The sequence below is a fragment of the Lolium rigidum genome, chromosome 1 (genome assembly GCF_022539505.1).
Source record: "Lolium rigidum isolate FL_2022 chromosome 1, APGP_CSIRO_Lrig_0.1, whole genome shotgun sequence".
In the NCBI taxonomy this organism is placed as follows: Eukaryota; Viridiplantae; Streptophyta; class Magnoliopsida; order Poales; family Poaceae; genus Lolium; species Lolium rigidum.
In genome coordinates, this window is record NC_061508.1 from 196849283 (window position 1) to 196864591 (window position 15309).

Below are 15309 nucleotides of genomic sequence, written 5' to 3' on the forward strand. Positions count from 1 at the left end.
GAACTACTCACACATCGATCGGAGGCGATCATGGTGATGAAGAGACCTCCGGGAGATGATTCCCCTCTCCGGCGAGGGTGCCGGAGGCGATCTCTGAATCCCCGAGATGGGATTGGCGGCGGCGGAGTCTCTGGAAGGTTTTCCGTATCGTGGCTCTCGGTACTGGGGTTTTCGCGACGAAGGCTTTAAGTAGGCGGAAGGGCAGGGTCTGTGGAGGCACGGGGGCCCCACACCATAGGGCGGCGCGGCCCCACCCTTGGCCGCGCCGGCCTATGGGGTCGGCGCCCCGTGGCCCCACTTCGTATCTCCCTCGGTCTTCTAGAAGCTTCGTGGAAAAATAAGACCCTGGGCGTTGATTTCGTCCAATTCCGAGAATATTTCCTTTGTAGGATTTCTGAAACCAAAAACAACAGAAAACAACAACTGGCTCTTCGGCATCTCGTCAATAGGTTAGTGCCGGAAAATGCATAAATATGACATTAAGTGTGTATAAAACATGTGAGTATCACCATAAAAGTAGCATGGAACATAAGAAATTATAGATACGTTTGGGACGTATCAGTGTTGCAGATGAATCTGGTGGATGGTGGTTCTGTATGGCGACGAATGACTCTCCTTTTCGACCGGCTCTCTTCACGAAACTTATAGGGTTTGACCTTGGGAATGCTCCGGAGCCCAGTACGGGTGGGGCTTGCCCGTAACGATGTCCTCTATTCCTCCTGGAACCGACTTTGACCCTCTGGTTGACTTTGATGCAAACGTGACGAGATTTTCTTTAGTAATTGCTGGTCTATTTGCCATTAAGACTTGATTTCCTGAACACCATATAAATAGAGAAAAGATTGCACATCTTTGCATTAGTGACACACTTAGAGAGATATGTAGTCAATTTCTTGACTTAGCAAAGGGTTTAAACGTGAGGAAAAATGATGTATTTCACAGCCATCATAGGCCAAATGTAAAACAAATGAGAAACACAAGACTGACATGAAGACACCTAGTAGATCAATGAGAGGGATGGATACTGATTGATTGTTGCTAACTGATTTTTCTAAGGCAAATAAACAAAACTCATTTGACCCCACGGACGGTCGGTATTAAGATTTGGACCACCCGTCTTAAGATTTGCTTGGGAGGAAACAATTTCAACTTCAGTCATATTCTTGTGCAACTATGCAATGTAACGATGAGGATACTTCGATTCATCTATTCTGGACCTATCCTTTTGCTCAAGATTGTCGGGATCGGGATTACATCTACCCACCCCACCGATGGATAGAAATTGTCAGTTCTTGAAGCATTCTTCAATCATATTCTTGTGGAGGCGATAAGGGCTCATTTCCCCCCTCATCCCTCTCGCTTGTGAACAGTTCTTTTGAGAGTCCCCTGCTCTCCACCGGCTCCACTCTCTCTCCTCCGGCGGCTCCGCCGGCCGGAGTGACTGGGAGAGGGGAGCCCGACCCCCTGTATATAGTAGTTTATATCTAGAGTATATTTCCCTCGTGGAGTATGGCGTCATGCCGGCGGCTACGGTGCTCTCGGTGCTCCCAGGCGGCGCCGACCAACCGGTGAAGGAGATCTCGCACGCGATTGCGGCATGGTGCCGGCGGCTGCTGCCCAAGCTCTCCCTCCCTCAGCCCTTCAATAAGCTTGAGGCCATGACACTGAATCTCGGATTCGATGCCATGGCTACTGTCCTCTGCAGATCGGATGTTTGTACTCAAGATCTGGAGATCTCGCATGCTTCTCACCATGGTGGTGAGAGCGGCGTGGAGATCCTGCTCTTGCACAAGCTTTGGTTGGCAGATCTTCATCAGGGTGTTGATGCTACCGCGAGCTGGCTGCTAGATCTCTTGCCCGAGATCTGTGGCTGGCGTCGGCGGGGAGTATCTGCTGCGCCAGGATCTCTTCAGCGGAGGACCGAAGCCGGCGGCTCACACCGCCCTGCCTCTGCATACTATGGTAGAAAGGTGACCCTCCTCAACCTCTACTTCCCAGAGATCAAGAAGTCCGATGGGAAGATCAGCCGCTCCAGCCGACACCGGACCAAGTGGTTCGTCCCCGGCGCCGGTGTCAGTTCCGTGGCAGAGCAACTCGACGGTGACCTCCATCAGATGCGGTGCAGACCTGGAAGGACTGGATTGCTTTTTCTAGAATCTTTTTAGGGTCTTTTCTATAAAATCTCAGTTCTTATCCAGAATCCCCATGTTCTGTAGGGGCTTCTCGGTAATTTGTACTCACCGCCCAGTTATTAATTGCAGCATCTAGGGTCTTCGGACCCTTTCCCTGTTCAAAAAAAATATCATATTCTTGTCCTAGGAATTCTGAAATTACCTTACGAGGTCGTTTGGTATCCATTATTTAAGCCTGAAATCCTGGAATTCATTTTAAAATTTCATAGGTGGGCTGTTTGGTTGCCACAGAATTGGGCCATCATTTCATTTGGGAAATCCATCAAAATGATGCCATGCGTAATCACAATTCCGAGCTGAAACCTGTCATTCACAATTCCTGTGGCAACCAAACAAATTCAATATTAAATTCTACTGTCATTTACAATTTCTGTGGCAACCAAACAAGTGTCCATTTCTGAAATTACAATGTAAATGTATTCATTTCAAAATGCTACAAATGAAATGAAAACCTGGCTTCCAAACGACTTCTACCAAAATTTAGAATTCCTAATTGTGAATTCAAATTTATAATCATTGAAATTTATAACCCTAGAAACTCGATCAACTAACACGATGCCTTATCCCGTAACTTGCGTCCGTGCAAAAGCGAAACCATTCTTCTTGGGGCGCAAGTCCATTCTTCTTGCAAAACAAGTTGGTCGAATGGGAAAATAAAACGAGAAAAAGAAATGGAAAAGACCCGGGACAGCGTCACGCCTATATCACCGCAGGAAATCCCCATTCTATTTCCATTTCCACTTCTACCGGGGTCCTCGCCACAAGTCCCCACCGCCGCTTCTCCCCTCCCCTCCCACAGCCGACGCCGATGGCGACCCTCCTCCGGCGATCCGCCGCCCCCGCGCGGCAGCTCCTCCTCCTCCCCCGCCAGTTCGGCGCCGCCCGCTCCATGTCCCGCTACTACGCCCGCGACGAGGTCTCCCGGTAACGCCCTTAAACCCTAGCGCCGCGCTCCCTTCCTCCACTCCACCCCCGGGGCCCTGCTAGGGTTCTTCTTCTGACGCTGCGGCTGCAGGTTCGACGCGCTGAGCACGCCGGTGAACTGGGGCGTCAGCATCGTGCCGGAGAAGAAGGCCTTCGTGATTGAGCGCTTCGGCAAGTACCTCAGGACGCTCGGCTCCGGGATCCACGGCCTCGTACCCCTCGTCGACCGCATCGCCTACGTCCACTCCCTCAAGGAGGAGGCCATCCCCATCCCCGACCAGTCCGCCATCACCAAGGACAACGTCTCCATCCAGATCGACGGCGTCCTCTACGTCAAGGTATACCCCCTCCTTGCCTTTTCCTTCTCACCCGTCATGCTGCATTGCTTTGTTTCTGGTTTGCTGCCTTCCTGTGGTCGAGGGTATGTTAATTGTTGTGCGATTTGGTGCAAGTTCTGTGTGAAATGTTGTCATGAGTCACAATCGCGCTGAATTAGGACCAGATCATCTGGTCTTAGAAACATGTGCCGTGATGCCTTTTTTAGAACTTCGATCTGATGATGTATTTTGCTGTTACTTGTTAGAGGTTTGTCTCTCCAGTTTTGGAAGTTCTAGTTACTCGATATGTTACATTTGCTGTCCTTTTTCCCGGTATTTATGAGCATAGGGATTTTGCGGTTTATTGTGGTACCCTGTTTGCTGTTGGTGAGGCTGTTCTCCTACTTCTGTAGGGCTTATATACCATGCCCCTAGTTCTTACTGGATTTGGCTTTAGATTCCATAGCCTATGTTCAGTGTCATGAATGCATGGGCTCACTATACACGACTGTAGCATTAGCAAAGCGTAATCATCATGCACAACCAGTTAGTTGCACAGTACTTACCAATTTTGTTCCTTACTGCTTCTGTTATTTATTTTCAGTGGCTGCACAAGCTCTTGATTCATTCTTTCAGTTTTGGCACATTACTTGGATCATTCCTACATATTGTGTTTGGTGTCTGTGTCATTTTGGGTTATGTGCATTTGCAAAAGTGATAAGTTGAATGGAAGAGGCTATGCGATATGTTGCTTTCTGAGTTTCATTGGTAGAGGGTGCATACAGTTGTAATTTAATTAGGTGACTTGCAGCTGCAATGTTCAAGTGTTCCACATCAATTGCATATATACTTTATTTTGTCATATTCTGTTTAGATGGTTTAGGGATATATAGATGGTACAGCTCTGTTGCATGGATTTTATGTGTTTGTAAATATGACCCTCATTTTCTTTTCATTTAATCTTCATGGGATCGCTCTTGGATATATTAATTAGATGTTGTTAAATGCTTCAGTTCAGGTTGGCATGGTACTGGGAAAAATAGTTCAACTGCAGTTTAGATTTTTGATCTTTGGGATTTGTTATTGTCTACAGTTGTAATTTAATTAGGTGACTTGCAGCTGCAATGTTCAAGCGTGTTTCACATCAATTGCATATATACTTTATTTTGGCATATTCTGTTTAGATGGTTAAGGGATATATAGATGGTACAGCTCTGTTGCATGGATTTTATGTGTTCGTAAATATGACCCTCATTTTATTTTCATTTGATCTCATGGGATCGCTCTTGGGTATATTAATTACATGTTGTTAAATGCTTCAGGTTGGCACAGTACTGGGAGGGTGTAACTGCAGTTTAGTTTTTAAATCTTTGAGATTTGTTATTGTTTGTTTGATCATGCAAGTAAACAAGCTTGTTTGTCTTTGACGGGGTAACTGAGATAAAAGTTTGTAACCCCGTCTGCTACGTTTTCATAAAATACTGTTGCTAATTAGTAACCATGTCTGCTACGTTTTGATAAATACTGTTGGTGATATCAGCTGCTTGGATAGTTATGTATGTGTTGTCTCTTTTCACTCAACTAGGTTTTATTTACGGAGTAGCATATTTCTACATTAATCTTAGTATTAGTAATCAGAGGTGTTGATGGATTTGCTAATTTACTAAATTAACTTTGTAAAGAAAAGATTAACATGTCTCTTGTAAGTAACTAATAAATAATTCATGATAATTTAATTGGCGAAATGTTTAGCAGTTTAGGGATTTGCATTTCAACTGTCAATCTTCTGGTAATCAGAGGCTGTTGCAGAGTGTTATTTCCAACCTTAACTATATTGTGAACTTCACAGATTGTTGATCCCTACCTTGCTTCCTATGGCGTGGAGAATCCTATTTTCGCAGTCATCCAACTTGCGCAGACAACCATGAGAAGTGAGCTTGGAAAGATAACCTTAGACAAGACCTTTGAGGAGAGGGACACACTGAATGTGAAGATTGTGGTACGAAAAGCTATTCGTTATTCTCTACTTTCTGTATAACGAGAATTGTAGTATAGTTATTACATGGTGGTGTTGTCATTTATTAATTGTATTGCCATAGTCTCTATTTCATGAATATACCAAGAAATCAATCGTCTATTGCCTCAGTTGTTATGCATTGGTGGTCTATTTTAAGCATGGTTGTTTACATTCTCCTGATGTTAAAATAAATGTTGGTTTTATTGAAAAATCAACGCTAGGTGGAATCAGCCTAGTAATTTAAACATGAAATAGAAGTTCAAACACCTGGAGAGCTGTTGTAAATTCAGAGCCCACTTTATACAGTAACAGTAGAAGTGACAAGTAAATATTAGAAGTGTATTGCATCTGTGTTTCAGCAACAACGCTGTTGGTTCATATGAACAATTTCTGTGTGTAGAGCTCCTTTCTGAAGAACAACTGTACAATTCCTAAGAAGTTTGCTTGCTGCCTTATGTTCTGTTGATGACACCAATTGTTTGTCTGCCATGTTCACTGCTTATGAATGACAAAAACTGCAGTAGCAATGAGTTGTTTACTTGTTTCTCCATACTAGTTTGTTAACGTGGTTCTGTCGCTGTATTTGTAATTCATGCCCCTAACAAGTAGTCAACCTACAGTAATAATCCTAGCAAAAGAGCAATAAGCAACTTATTCTTGCTGATGTTCATGCGTGCTTGTTCACTATATGTAATTCGTTTCATCGTAATCTGATGTTCTGTTTTTGTTTCGTTGCAGATGTCTATAAATGAGGCGGCGTCGGATTGGGGGCTGAAGTGTCTCCGTTACGAGATCAGGGATATATCTCCTCCTATCGGTGTGAAAAAAGCTATGGAGATGCAGGCAGAGGCAGAAAGGAGGAAGAGGGCGCAGATTCTTGAATCCGAAGGTGATACCATCTAATCCTTTTTTTTTGGTGAAATGGTTATTTTCTGGAATATTTGGAATAGTGGTATCATATAATCCTTTTCTTTTGGTGAAATGGTTGTTTGCTGGAATATTTGGAATATTTGTTTAACCTACTTAAATTCATCCAAAATGCTTTGGTTACTCTGATTTATCTCAACCTGTATGACATAATAGTGATGGATTTTTTTAACACTTTCCGTTGGTTCTACCAGGTGCTATGCTGGATCAGGCTAACCGAGCGAAGGGTATGTGGCATATGCTCTCTCAAAACTTTACAATTTCCCACATTCATGTTGACAGGCTGGTCCATATATTTGTTCAGCTTGTATCGTTCTGTTCTACAGTATTTCTTCTGCCACTATCCTGCTTGCTTTCATCTCAAACTCTGTTAATTGTCCTAACATGTCTTTACAATTGTTCAGTATGCATCTTCTGTTTTGTTCTGTCATCATTGTGCTTGCATCATGCATCATGATCTTTGTTCATTTTTTTATCATCTTTCCTGCTTTGAAGAGTGGATTCCTAGTTTGAAACATTTGTTTTGCATTCCTTTTTTCTAAAGGGGAATTCCTGTACCTTAGGAACTCATTTGAGTGTTTATTAATTTCAGGTGAGGCTGAAGCAATTCTTGCCAGGTCACAAGCTACTGCTGAAGGGATCAGAATGGTCTCTGAGTCCATGAGTGCAGAAGGCAGCACTGAGGTATCTTTACTTGCTGGCTTTCAAATTAATATCGTGTTCCAATTCACTTTTACATTTGGTGAAGAAGTTATACTACCTCTGTCTGTAAATAGATGTCTTAGATTTGTCAAAATTTCGATGTATGTAGACACTGTATAGTGTATAGATACATCCAAATTTACACAAATCTAAGGTATCTATTTATGGACGGAGCGAGTACATCAAATCATTACTTATTTAAAGTTCTACTGTTCATGGTGTGATGTTCATTCATTCTCTCGCTCAATCTCTCTTTTCAGGCTGCGAACCTGAGAGTCGCTGAACAGTACATAAAAGCGTTCGCTGCCCTGGCCAAGAATGTGAGATTTTGGAATTTGTGTTTCCCTGTTTCATAAATCCCTAGCGTGTTTAGTACTGACATTGTGATATTATTATATGTAGACGACAACCATGATCCTCCCAAGTGATGCTGGCAACCCATCAGCTATGATAGCCCAGTCTCTGAACATATACAAGCACATCTTCAAGTCCAGCGGCCCAAAAGAAGGGAGGCCCCAGGAAGAAGCAGCTGAGGAAGCAGACCAAACTTCTGTGACCAGCGGGATGCCACCTCTCGGTGCGCAATCTGACCATGGCAGCGGGTTCTCGCTCCAGAGGGGCAGAAGTCCCCAAAATTGATCAGTTCAAGTACCTCAAGGAACCCTTTTTTGTCCCATCTGTTCGTTTCCCAAATGATGGTGTTAGATAGGGAGGGTATCACTGAAAACACTAGCAGCATTAGAGGTTTCGAACTTAGGCAGTTGATTCAAGAGATGTTGAGTTGGTTTAGTAGGATAATTGAGACGACATTGGTTATGTGGGCGCCAAATGTGTGGAGGCTGGGCGACTGAGGGTTTTGACGACCTAGGATGAATGCTTCTTTGGGTTTAAGTCTGAACTTTTTAAACCCTTACTTTCGTTCTCATCAGCAGCAAGTATTTTCTGTAAATGAATGATTGTCGTTCACGAAACTAGCTGATGGCGAAGTTTCTTTGCATCTTTTGATTTCTGTGTTCTGCTTGGAAGATAACTTCTGTCATAACCAGGTCTGTTTCCTCAATACAGCTGCTCTATTGTTATTTTAGGTAAAGGTCTTATTCCAGGGTTGTCTCAATTCTTAGCTTTTTAGGAGTCAAAGCTACGAGAGAGCTTTCCCAAGTTAGCATAGCATCTTGGCATCGCTTGGCTCGTTGCAGCAACGTAATGTTCATTACTAAGATAACGTAATGAAACATTAGAAGATTCAGCAAACCCTGGTGAGGACAGAAACAGCAGAACGTGACAGTATTGGCCGGAGCAGTTGGTGCAGGCACTGACTGGGAGCTAGCCACATTTCGGGTGAAGTGGTAGAGTTGAGAGCACGATTCCATACGGTAATGGAGCAACACGCATGACGTGTCGCGTTTAACAAGAATATATAGTGGATATCTCGAGTCTCCGTCTCTAGTGTCATAGTGTGCTACCAGGAGTTGCGTCAGCATATGTGTATGGATGGTGCGTGTCTACTCGCTCCGATTCATATTACTCGATACTAATACAGATATATCTAGACACATTTTAGTTGTAGATACATCTATTTTAGCATCAAGTAATATGGATTGGAGCTCGGAAGGAGTACAAAAAAGGCAGTCCAAAAAAGAACAGCGCTGGAACTTTGCCATACTCTGACTCTTTTCATATGCAGGTAAAAATAGACTTTTCATATGCGAGCAGTGATTTTTCTCTATAAAAAATACTGAAGTTAATCCAGAGCTTTTTGCGTAACCGATGCCAAACCAACACTTGTACCCCTGTTACAAAATTGCAGAAGCGATGTCAAACCTTACCAACCCTTGCTCTCCGTTTACACAATTGCGGTCGGTTGGAGATATCAACCGTTAGCATCGAGTGCAGGTTTTCTTACATAAACACTCAAAATGGCGATTGTGCCTCTAAGTCAACCGACGGACAGTGCTATCTGTTCCCTGAATTTCATCCTCGCTCTTGCCATCTTTGATCCGAGACATCTGAGAGGTTAGCAGATGATGCACTCTTTCCTTTAGCTAGAAGAGGCAGAGAGGGACGATCATCAGTCTGGATAAACTCTTGGCTTTCTATAAGAGAGGCGAATAAGCGGCAGAATCAGATGATTCAAAATGAGGTTGTCAAGAGTTTCACTAACCTCTTCTGTGCCAACTTGGCTCTGCACAGATACTCGGATGGCGTCTTCTGGTCCAAACATTCTGTATCTCCTTACTTCGTCGTCATCATAGTCAAAGTTGGAGGGTACGGCCTTGTCCAGAAGATCGCATTTGGATATGACGTTGATCCAGAGGCGATCACCGAATCGTTCCTTTATATGCTTGTATGTGATGTACTACAGAAGAAGAAATGTGTCTTTATTAGAACCACTGAAGTAGGAGAATGCAAAACTGCTGACTTGGACCGAACTGATTGCTTGATTGAGGATCTCCATCCATTTGATCTTGGGAAGTTGGCATAAATAAGTAGCATCAAAAGCTCCGGAGAGGTAAATATAAGATGTACCTGATCAGCCACCTTAGTCCCACAGTCTTCAGATAGATCGTGAACATACAGGACAGCAATTGGTAAGTAAGAAAGGACAGCGAGTGTCAATTTCTCGATGTTATTCCTGTCATCTGTCAATCCCAAATTCAAAAGGGTTAAGAAGAATGTGAACGGCAGAACAATATAGCTGTACTGACTCCTAGCACGGACCATAACATTTTTGCTAAAATATGCTTTGGAGAGCATATTAAGATCCAGCCTTCAGAGTAGCATGCATATGTGTAATACCAACAAGTTGGAATCTCGAAAGGCTTTTATATACAGACCTAGTGCTGAATAGATTTCTTTACTACAGAACATATGCTATGAATTATCTATCAACATTTCATGTGAGTTTGCAAAAGATGCAAACGACCAAGGTTCCAATTTCCCGTATCTTATTAAAGCACATGGGGATAGTAAACCTCTGTCAAGCAGAAGAATACTACAGAAGAACCATGAAAGCTGGTTTCTCAAGTAATTACTTCAAGGGGAATCTGACTGACCGTCATGTCTCGTAAGAAGTCCCGGAGTGTCAGTAACCTGCAAATGTTTTTCTTGTTCAGTGGTATCAGATCTCCGATGGGAAGGAGGAAATCGACTTTGCAATTTTACTTATCTAAGAGTAGAGGAAGTGGAATGCATATTTTTGAACCTGAAAACGTTCATGATTGGATACAATATGACCCATTAGAATGCCTCTTGTTGTGAAAGGGTAGCTGCAGACCTACAGAAAGGTCAGTAGATCAAGACAACAGAATAGCATTGAATTACAGAAATGCAAGTAGAACGAGGCTATAAAAGTACTCAACTGGATTAAGAATAAAGAAAGGATATCCTAATCATGGGCTAAAAGTAATCAATTGCATTCTGATCACGCTAGAAACATCCTAAACATTCAGGGATATGCTCACCTCGGGTTTTCCGGTTGATAATATGCGAACTAATGATGATTTCCCCACGTTGGGTGATCCAACAAGACAAAGCGTTGGTATATGTGGATCAACAACTGGCATAGAACGCAAAGCCTGTAATAGCTCATTGATAAATCAGAAGTGCTTAAAAATGTAATGAACAAAATAGAAAACTCAGAAGCCTAACTAAGTGTTAAAGTATGTATTGTACCTTTGCAACATTTATTAAATCTTCAACTGCATGCTGACCACGCTGGAAAACTTCCTCAAGTTCCTTCCGGCCCTGAAAAGTAGTAGATGGAAGCAAATTAACACATCAAACAGAGAAAATACAGTCGTAAATAAACAAATTATAAACTTACACAAAAAAAGAGAAGACAGAGCAGGCATCTAGGAGGAATTATTTATATGTGCTTAAGCTTTGAAACAAACCTCACAGAGTCGCTCCTCTGCTTCACGCTTCGTCAATGACTGTCAATGTCAAATGTAAATCCTGAATCAATTGAAAAGTTCTATGTACTACTTTGCTAAAAGAAAAACCTTAGGAAGGTTTCAAAGTAGTTAAAAGAACTTTTTTTTTTTGCGGGTAAAAATAGACCTTTATTATGAAGTAGGAATTACAGATAGCTCAAGCTGAAGTTCCTGAATGACAACATCAGGGCCTGAACCGGGCCAAACGACAGTTCTCTTCTCTGCCCTCGCAAGATTTGCGAGACAGTGACTAATCCTAACCTCTGAACGGTCTACTTTTACAAACTTGCACAATCTATCTTGATTAGATAAAAGCCTAATATCAGAAATGATGTTTAGAAACGGTGAACGATCTAGTGATTTTTCTGAAGCAACACGAATGACCTGGGAGCAATCCGACTCCACTATGACAGGTAACGGACTATGTTCCAAGGCTAGCTCCAAGCCCTCCTTACAAGCCCACAGCTCCGCTTCAACAGCTTCAACACAACGCGGCAAAAAACGACATGCAGAAACAATGATATTCCCATCGGCACCTCTAAGCACCATGCCACACCCTGCCGTGCCTTCTTCCATTTCAAACGAGCCATCAACAGTTAATTTAACCCATCCATCAGGGGGTTTCGACCAGATTTTACCAGGTGGTTTCATGGGCCGCTCATGTCGGACCACTGAGACAGTATCAACAATCAATTGTTTGCCCTTTATGATTGCTTCCGTGGGTACATCGGAATTTCTTAAGATCTTAAATGTTGACAGTTCATAACAATGCCCGGTTGAACATCATACTTAAATATTACGAGGCCAACGATATGTATTACTATACACAACTTTCTTATGAGCAGTACACGGACCACGTATGTATGCAACAAAGTTTTTGGACAAAAGGATCCTACTGAATTCTGGTTAAGGTTCTGCATCAACAGGATACAACAGTAAAAATTGTGAGACAGTCTACGCAAAGTTTGGTATTACATACCAATGAGGTACCACTAGTGTACCGATAATATAAGAGTTTGGAAGTGGATTGAAATAAGATTGATGATTGGAAGAGGGATCTCGGATCCCGATACAAAAGATAAGAATCCCAAAGAGGAAAATGATGGGGGAGAAGCAACTCCTCAAGGGAGAAGATCAACTTTTCTCTAATATATCCGATGCTTCGCATCAATTCAGCAAGGAGGTTTTAGCTTCCCATCATAATCAAACCCTTCGTTAGCCCATTTAATCCATATGCCCGACAAGCCCGAGGAAGTCAGCCATAGCGAAGAAGCTCGGAACATTTGCAGGTTTGCCTATCTTTTATCTTTTCTGTAAATACCAACGAATAACATATTTGAAGGAGGCTATTAGTTTGGCAAATGACATATTTAAAGGAGGCATGTACGTGTAGGTGTAGACAGATATGGTGCTTACAAATTAAATTTCGGGATCGTTCATTCTTGATCATTCAATTCTTTTTTTACGGCACATGGATTATATTTTTTTACAGTTAAAAGATTAGATTTTCATTTGGTTAAGATGACTATACTACCCTTGATAAGTAAAAGGGTAAGTTTTAATCACAACTGTTGATCTGCATAAAAAACCGCAAACTTTTGAGAAGGGGGTGTACCGAAGCACAGCCCTTACGCTTTTGTCAATTTGGTTCTCTTGCTGTTGTAATTCACTGCTTCATTATGTGACTCCTGGACGTCAGCAGTGCTTTATCTGAGTGCACCGCATTAGCTTTTTTGGGTTGTAAGAGACAGGAGTCACAGGACAAGATTTGGTATATCAAGTTGGTGCAGACCCACAAGGTCTTAGACATTATATAAACTAATTGGCACCTAAACTAACCTTAGCGCAGACAGAAGCATGTTGCTTCCCAACAGAATTTATCTTTTTTCTGAGAGCATCCACTCGTCCAAGTACCTGTCAGCACAGTACCAACATCATACAACAACACCAACAACATCATAATAGCCCAAAAAAGTAATATGTCTAGCTTCCATGATATATACACTTAAAACATTAGGGCTAGCAACAAGGCTAATTTTGAAGTCTGTTTCAGTAATCATGAGCCCGACGCTTATACTCAGAACCAAGAGACATGTTATATAAGAAACCTACCTTTTCATAATATCCCTCCCCAAAAGTCAACTCAATTAGAGATCTCTCATAAGGATGCAAATCTCTCCTCCTAGGAAAGTTCTCCGTGTACGTTCTCAGTGGCACAGAAAGTTCCTGAAACAGAAAACAGTTTTTGGTAAGCCAATTGAACTATTTGCATTGGCATGGACACAGCACAGAGGATTTACTTTCATTAAGGCATCAAGTTGTTTTGCTCCTTTGTTCCGTTCACGCTTGGCAATGTTTGTTATACCTGCAGAACATATGGATCATAAAGCAAACTTAGGGATATCGAACACTATGTGATATGTCATAGCCTCAGAGGAAAATGCTACTATAAAGGGCAATAGAGGGAAGAATACCCTTTGTGGGTGGTACATTTCTTGATTTCCTTTGTGCTGACATAAGTATATCAGTTGCAGGCATCACCATCGGAATTTTTTGAAATGCACCAACCATCTCACTCTTGTGCACAATATCTCCCTGAATAGAGATATAATAGTAAACAGACGAATTTTGAGATGCATCCAGTAGAAAATATACAGAATATGCTAATGAATGAGAAGAAAATCTTCTACTGTGAAATTGCATAGGATTTAATTAGAGAACTGCACTGGAGCACATGCCAGCTCTTTATCTGCCTAGAATTAACTACGCCGGAAACAATGGACCTCAATTTTCACATCGCTGAAGGTTTATATTAACTAATAACCAGCTTCTTGTACTTTAGCATAGGTAAAGCGTTCAATATCATGGTTCTTGTAAACTAGGCAGCTTATATATGCTATGTTTCTTGTAAACTAGGCAGCTTAGATATGCTTAGGAAGTTGGAAGTGAAAAAACAGCCACACTTCTAAGCATCCAAGATATAGCTACACTCCTATCATACACCCTGAACAGTAAGCAGAGCAGAAAATCTGCCCTGATGTATCTAGTTTAGATCCTAATAACATCATGTTCCCAAAATCCGAATAGCAAGCAGGTACCTTGACAACCTTTCATATACTAAAGTATTGGTTCAAAATGATGCCAACAAAAGTATGAAATATGCAAACGACAGGTAAGTACATGCATAAAAGTACCGTTTGAATTTCAGCAGTGCATGCTACAATGCAACTCTGAATATGGAACATGAAATAAATTAGAAAAAAGATGTGATTGGTGAATGATTGGAAAATAATGTACATTTGAACCATCTGTTAATCCTGCTTGTGACCTGTCATCTAAGGAAACACTAGATGTTGCAGTATGGACCCGGCGGAACATGTAGACTGTAGAAACTCCCGGCTCCAGAGTTGGCAAAAAACCTGAGTTGCAGGAACAACGATAAGGACATATTAAGAACTGGCACAAATGCTCGCATCAGCAGAGTTGTACAAGCATATCAAATCAGAGAAGCCCTGGGCAGTGATATCCCTACCATAAAAAATCTACAGGGGGGGGGGGGTCATATTACGAAGAAAATGTGAACCATGAATCGTTTTGTTTGCCTTCGGCTGTTCATGTGCAAAGAATGGCAGCCTGAAACAGAAATAAACAAGAGGGAGCCTAGGGCTACGAAACATTCGACAGAGTGGCGCAACACCATGCCTGTATCTTTCTCTACCGAAAGACGTGCTACACAGGCTACGGGAATTTGGCCGAACATCTTGCGGGTGGGCGAGCGGCAGCAGCGATTGAAGAGAGGTGAGGAGGAACTAACCTCTGGAGGGGTGACGTCGGTGGAGGCACCCCGCGCGAGTAGAGTGGGAGAGAGGTGCGGTTGCGGCGCTGGGAGAAGAAGGAGGTCTCCATGGCCGGCGCGGGCAGAGGAGGTGGAGCTGGAAGGCGCGGCCGCCTGCTGCTGCTCGCATCTCTCTCTCTCTTCGCTTTGGTTGCCGCGAAGGGATAAACAAGGTAAAAAAATGGGATTCTGTACATGTACACGGTCGTTTGGCTGAAAACGGTGCCGCTGCTGGACGGACAGTGTTTCGTTTTCAGTTTTATCGATATAAAGAAATACTTCCTCCTCTTTCCATATTAAGATGCATATTAGTTTTAGTTTTGGTCAACATCAACTCAATGTTCTTAGAACGATCATAATTTTTTTTTTTCATATTTAGTATTATAAAAATTAATATATTTATATATATGGCTGACTAAGTTTTATGAAGTTTGATTTTCACCAAAACTAATATGCATCCTAA

General features: G+C 42.3%; 2 protein-coding genes across 3 annotated transcripts; one reads left to right on the plus strand and one right to left on the minus strand.

Annotated features, from left to right (window-relative positions):
• The first annotated feature begins 3000 nt into the window (after positions 1 to 3000).
• On the plus strand, positions 3001 to 8141 carry LOC124682940 (stomatin-like protein 2, mitochondrial). Its single transcript, XM_047217537.1, has 8 exons — positions 3001 to 3116; positions 3208 to 3454; positions 5283 to 5432; positions 6189 to 6339; positions 6572 to 6604; positions 6970 to 7061; positions 7340 to 7399; positions 7482 to 8141. Exons 1-8 carry the CDS (start codon positions 3001 to 3003, stop codon positions 7716 to 7718), a joined length of 1086 nt encoding a protein of 361 aa, XP_047073493.1. The 3' UTR covers positions 7719 to 8141.
• A 642-nt stretch (positions 8142 to 8783) lies between these two features.
• Positions 8784 to 14994, minus strand: LOC124687516 (GTP-binding protein 4-like). Of its 2 annotated transcripts, none has more exons than XM_047221295.1 (14): positions 14826 to 14994; positions 14309 to 14430; positions 13486 to 13606; positions 13312 to 13376; positions 13124 to 13237; positions 12851 to 12925; positions 10973 to 11011; positions 10752 to 10823; positions 10541 to 10654; positions 10282 to 10353; positions 10133 to 10169; positions 9606 to 9718; positions 9241 to 9435; positions 8784 to 9121 (listed from the first exon to the last, which is right to left on the minus strand). In XM_047221295.1, exons 1-14 carry the CDS (start codon positions 14974 to 14976, stop codon positions 9011 to 9013), a joined length of 1401 nt encoding a protein of 466 aa, XP_047077251.1. In that variant the 5' UTR covers positions 14977 to 14994; the 3' UTR covers positions 8784 to 9010. The 2 variants fall into 2 exon arrangements, with proteins under 2 accessions (XP_047077251.1, XP_047077259.1); XM_047221303.1 differs by having other exon boundaries at positions 9056 to 9172.
• Between the last annotated feature and the right edge of the window lie 315 nt (positions 14995 to 15309).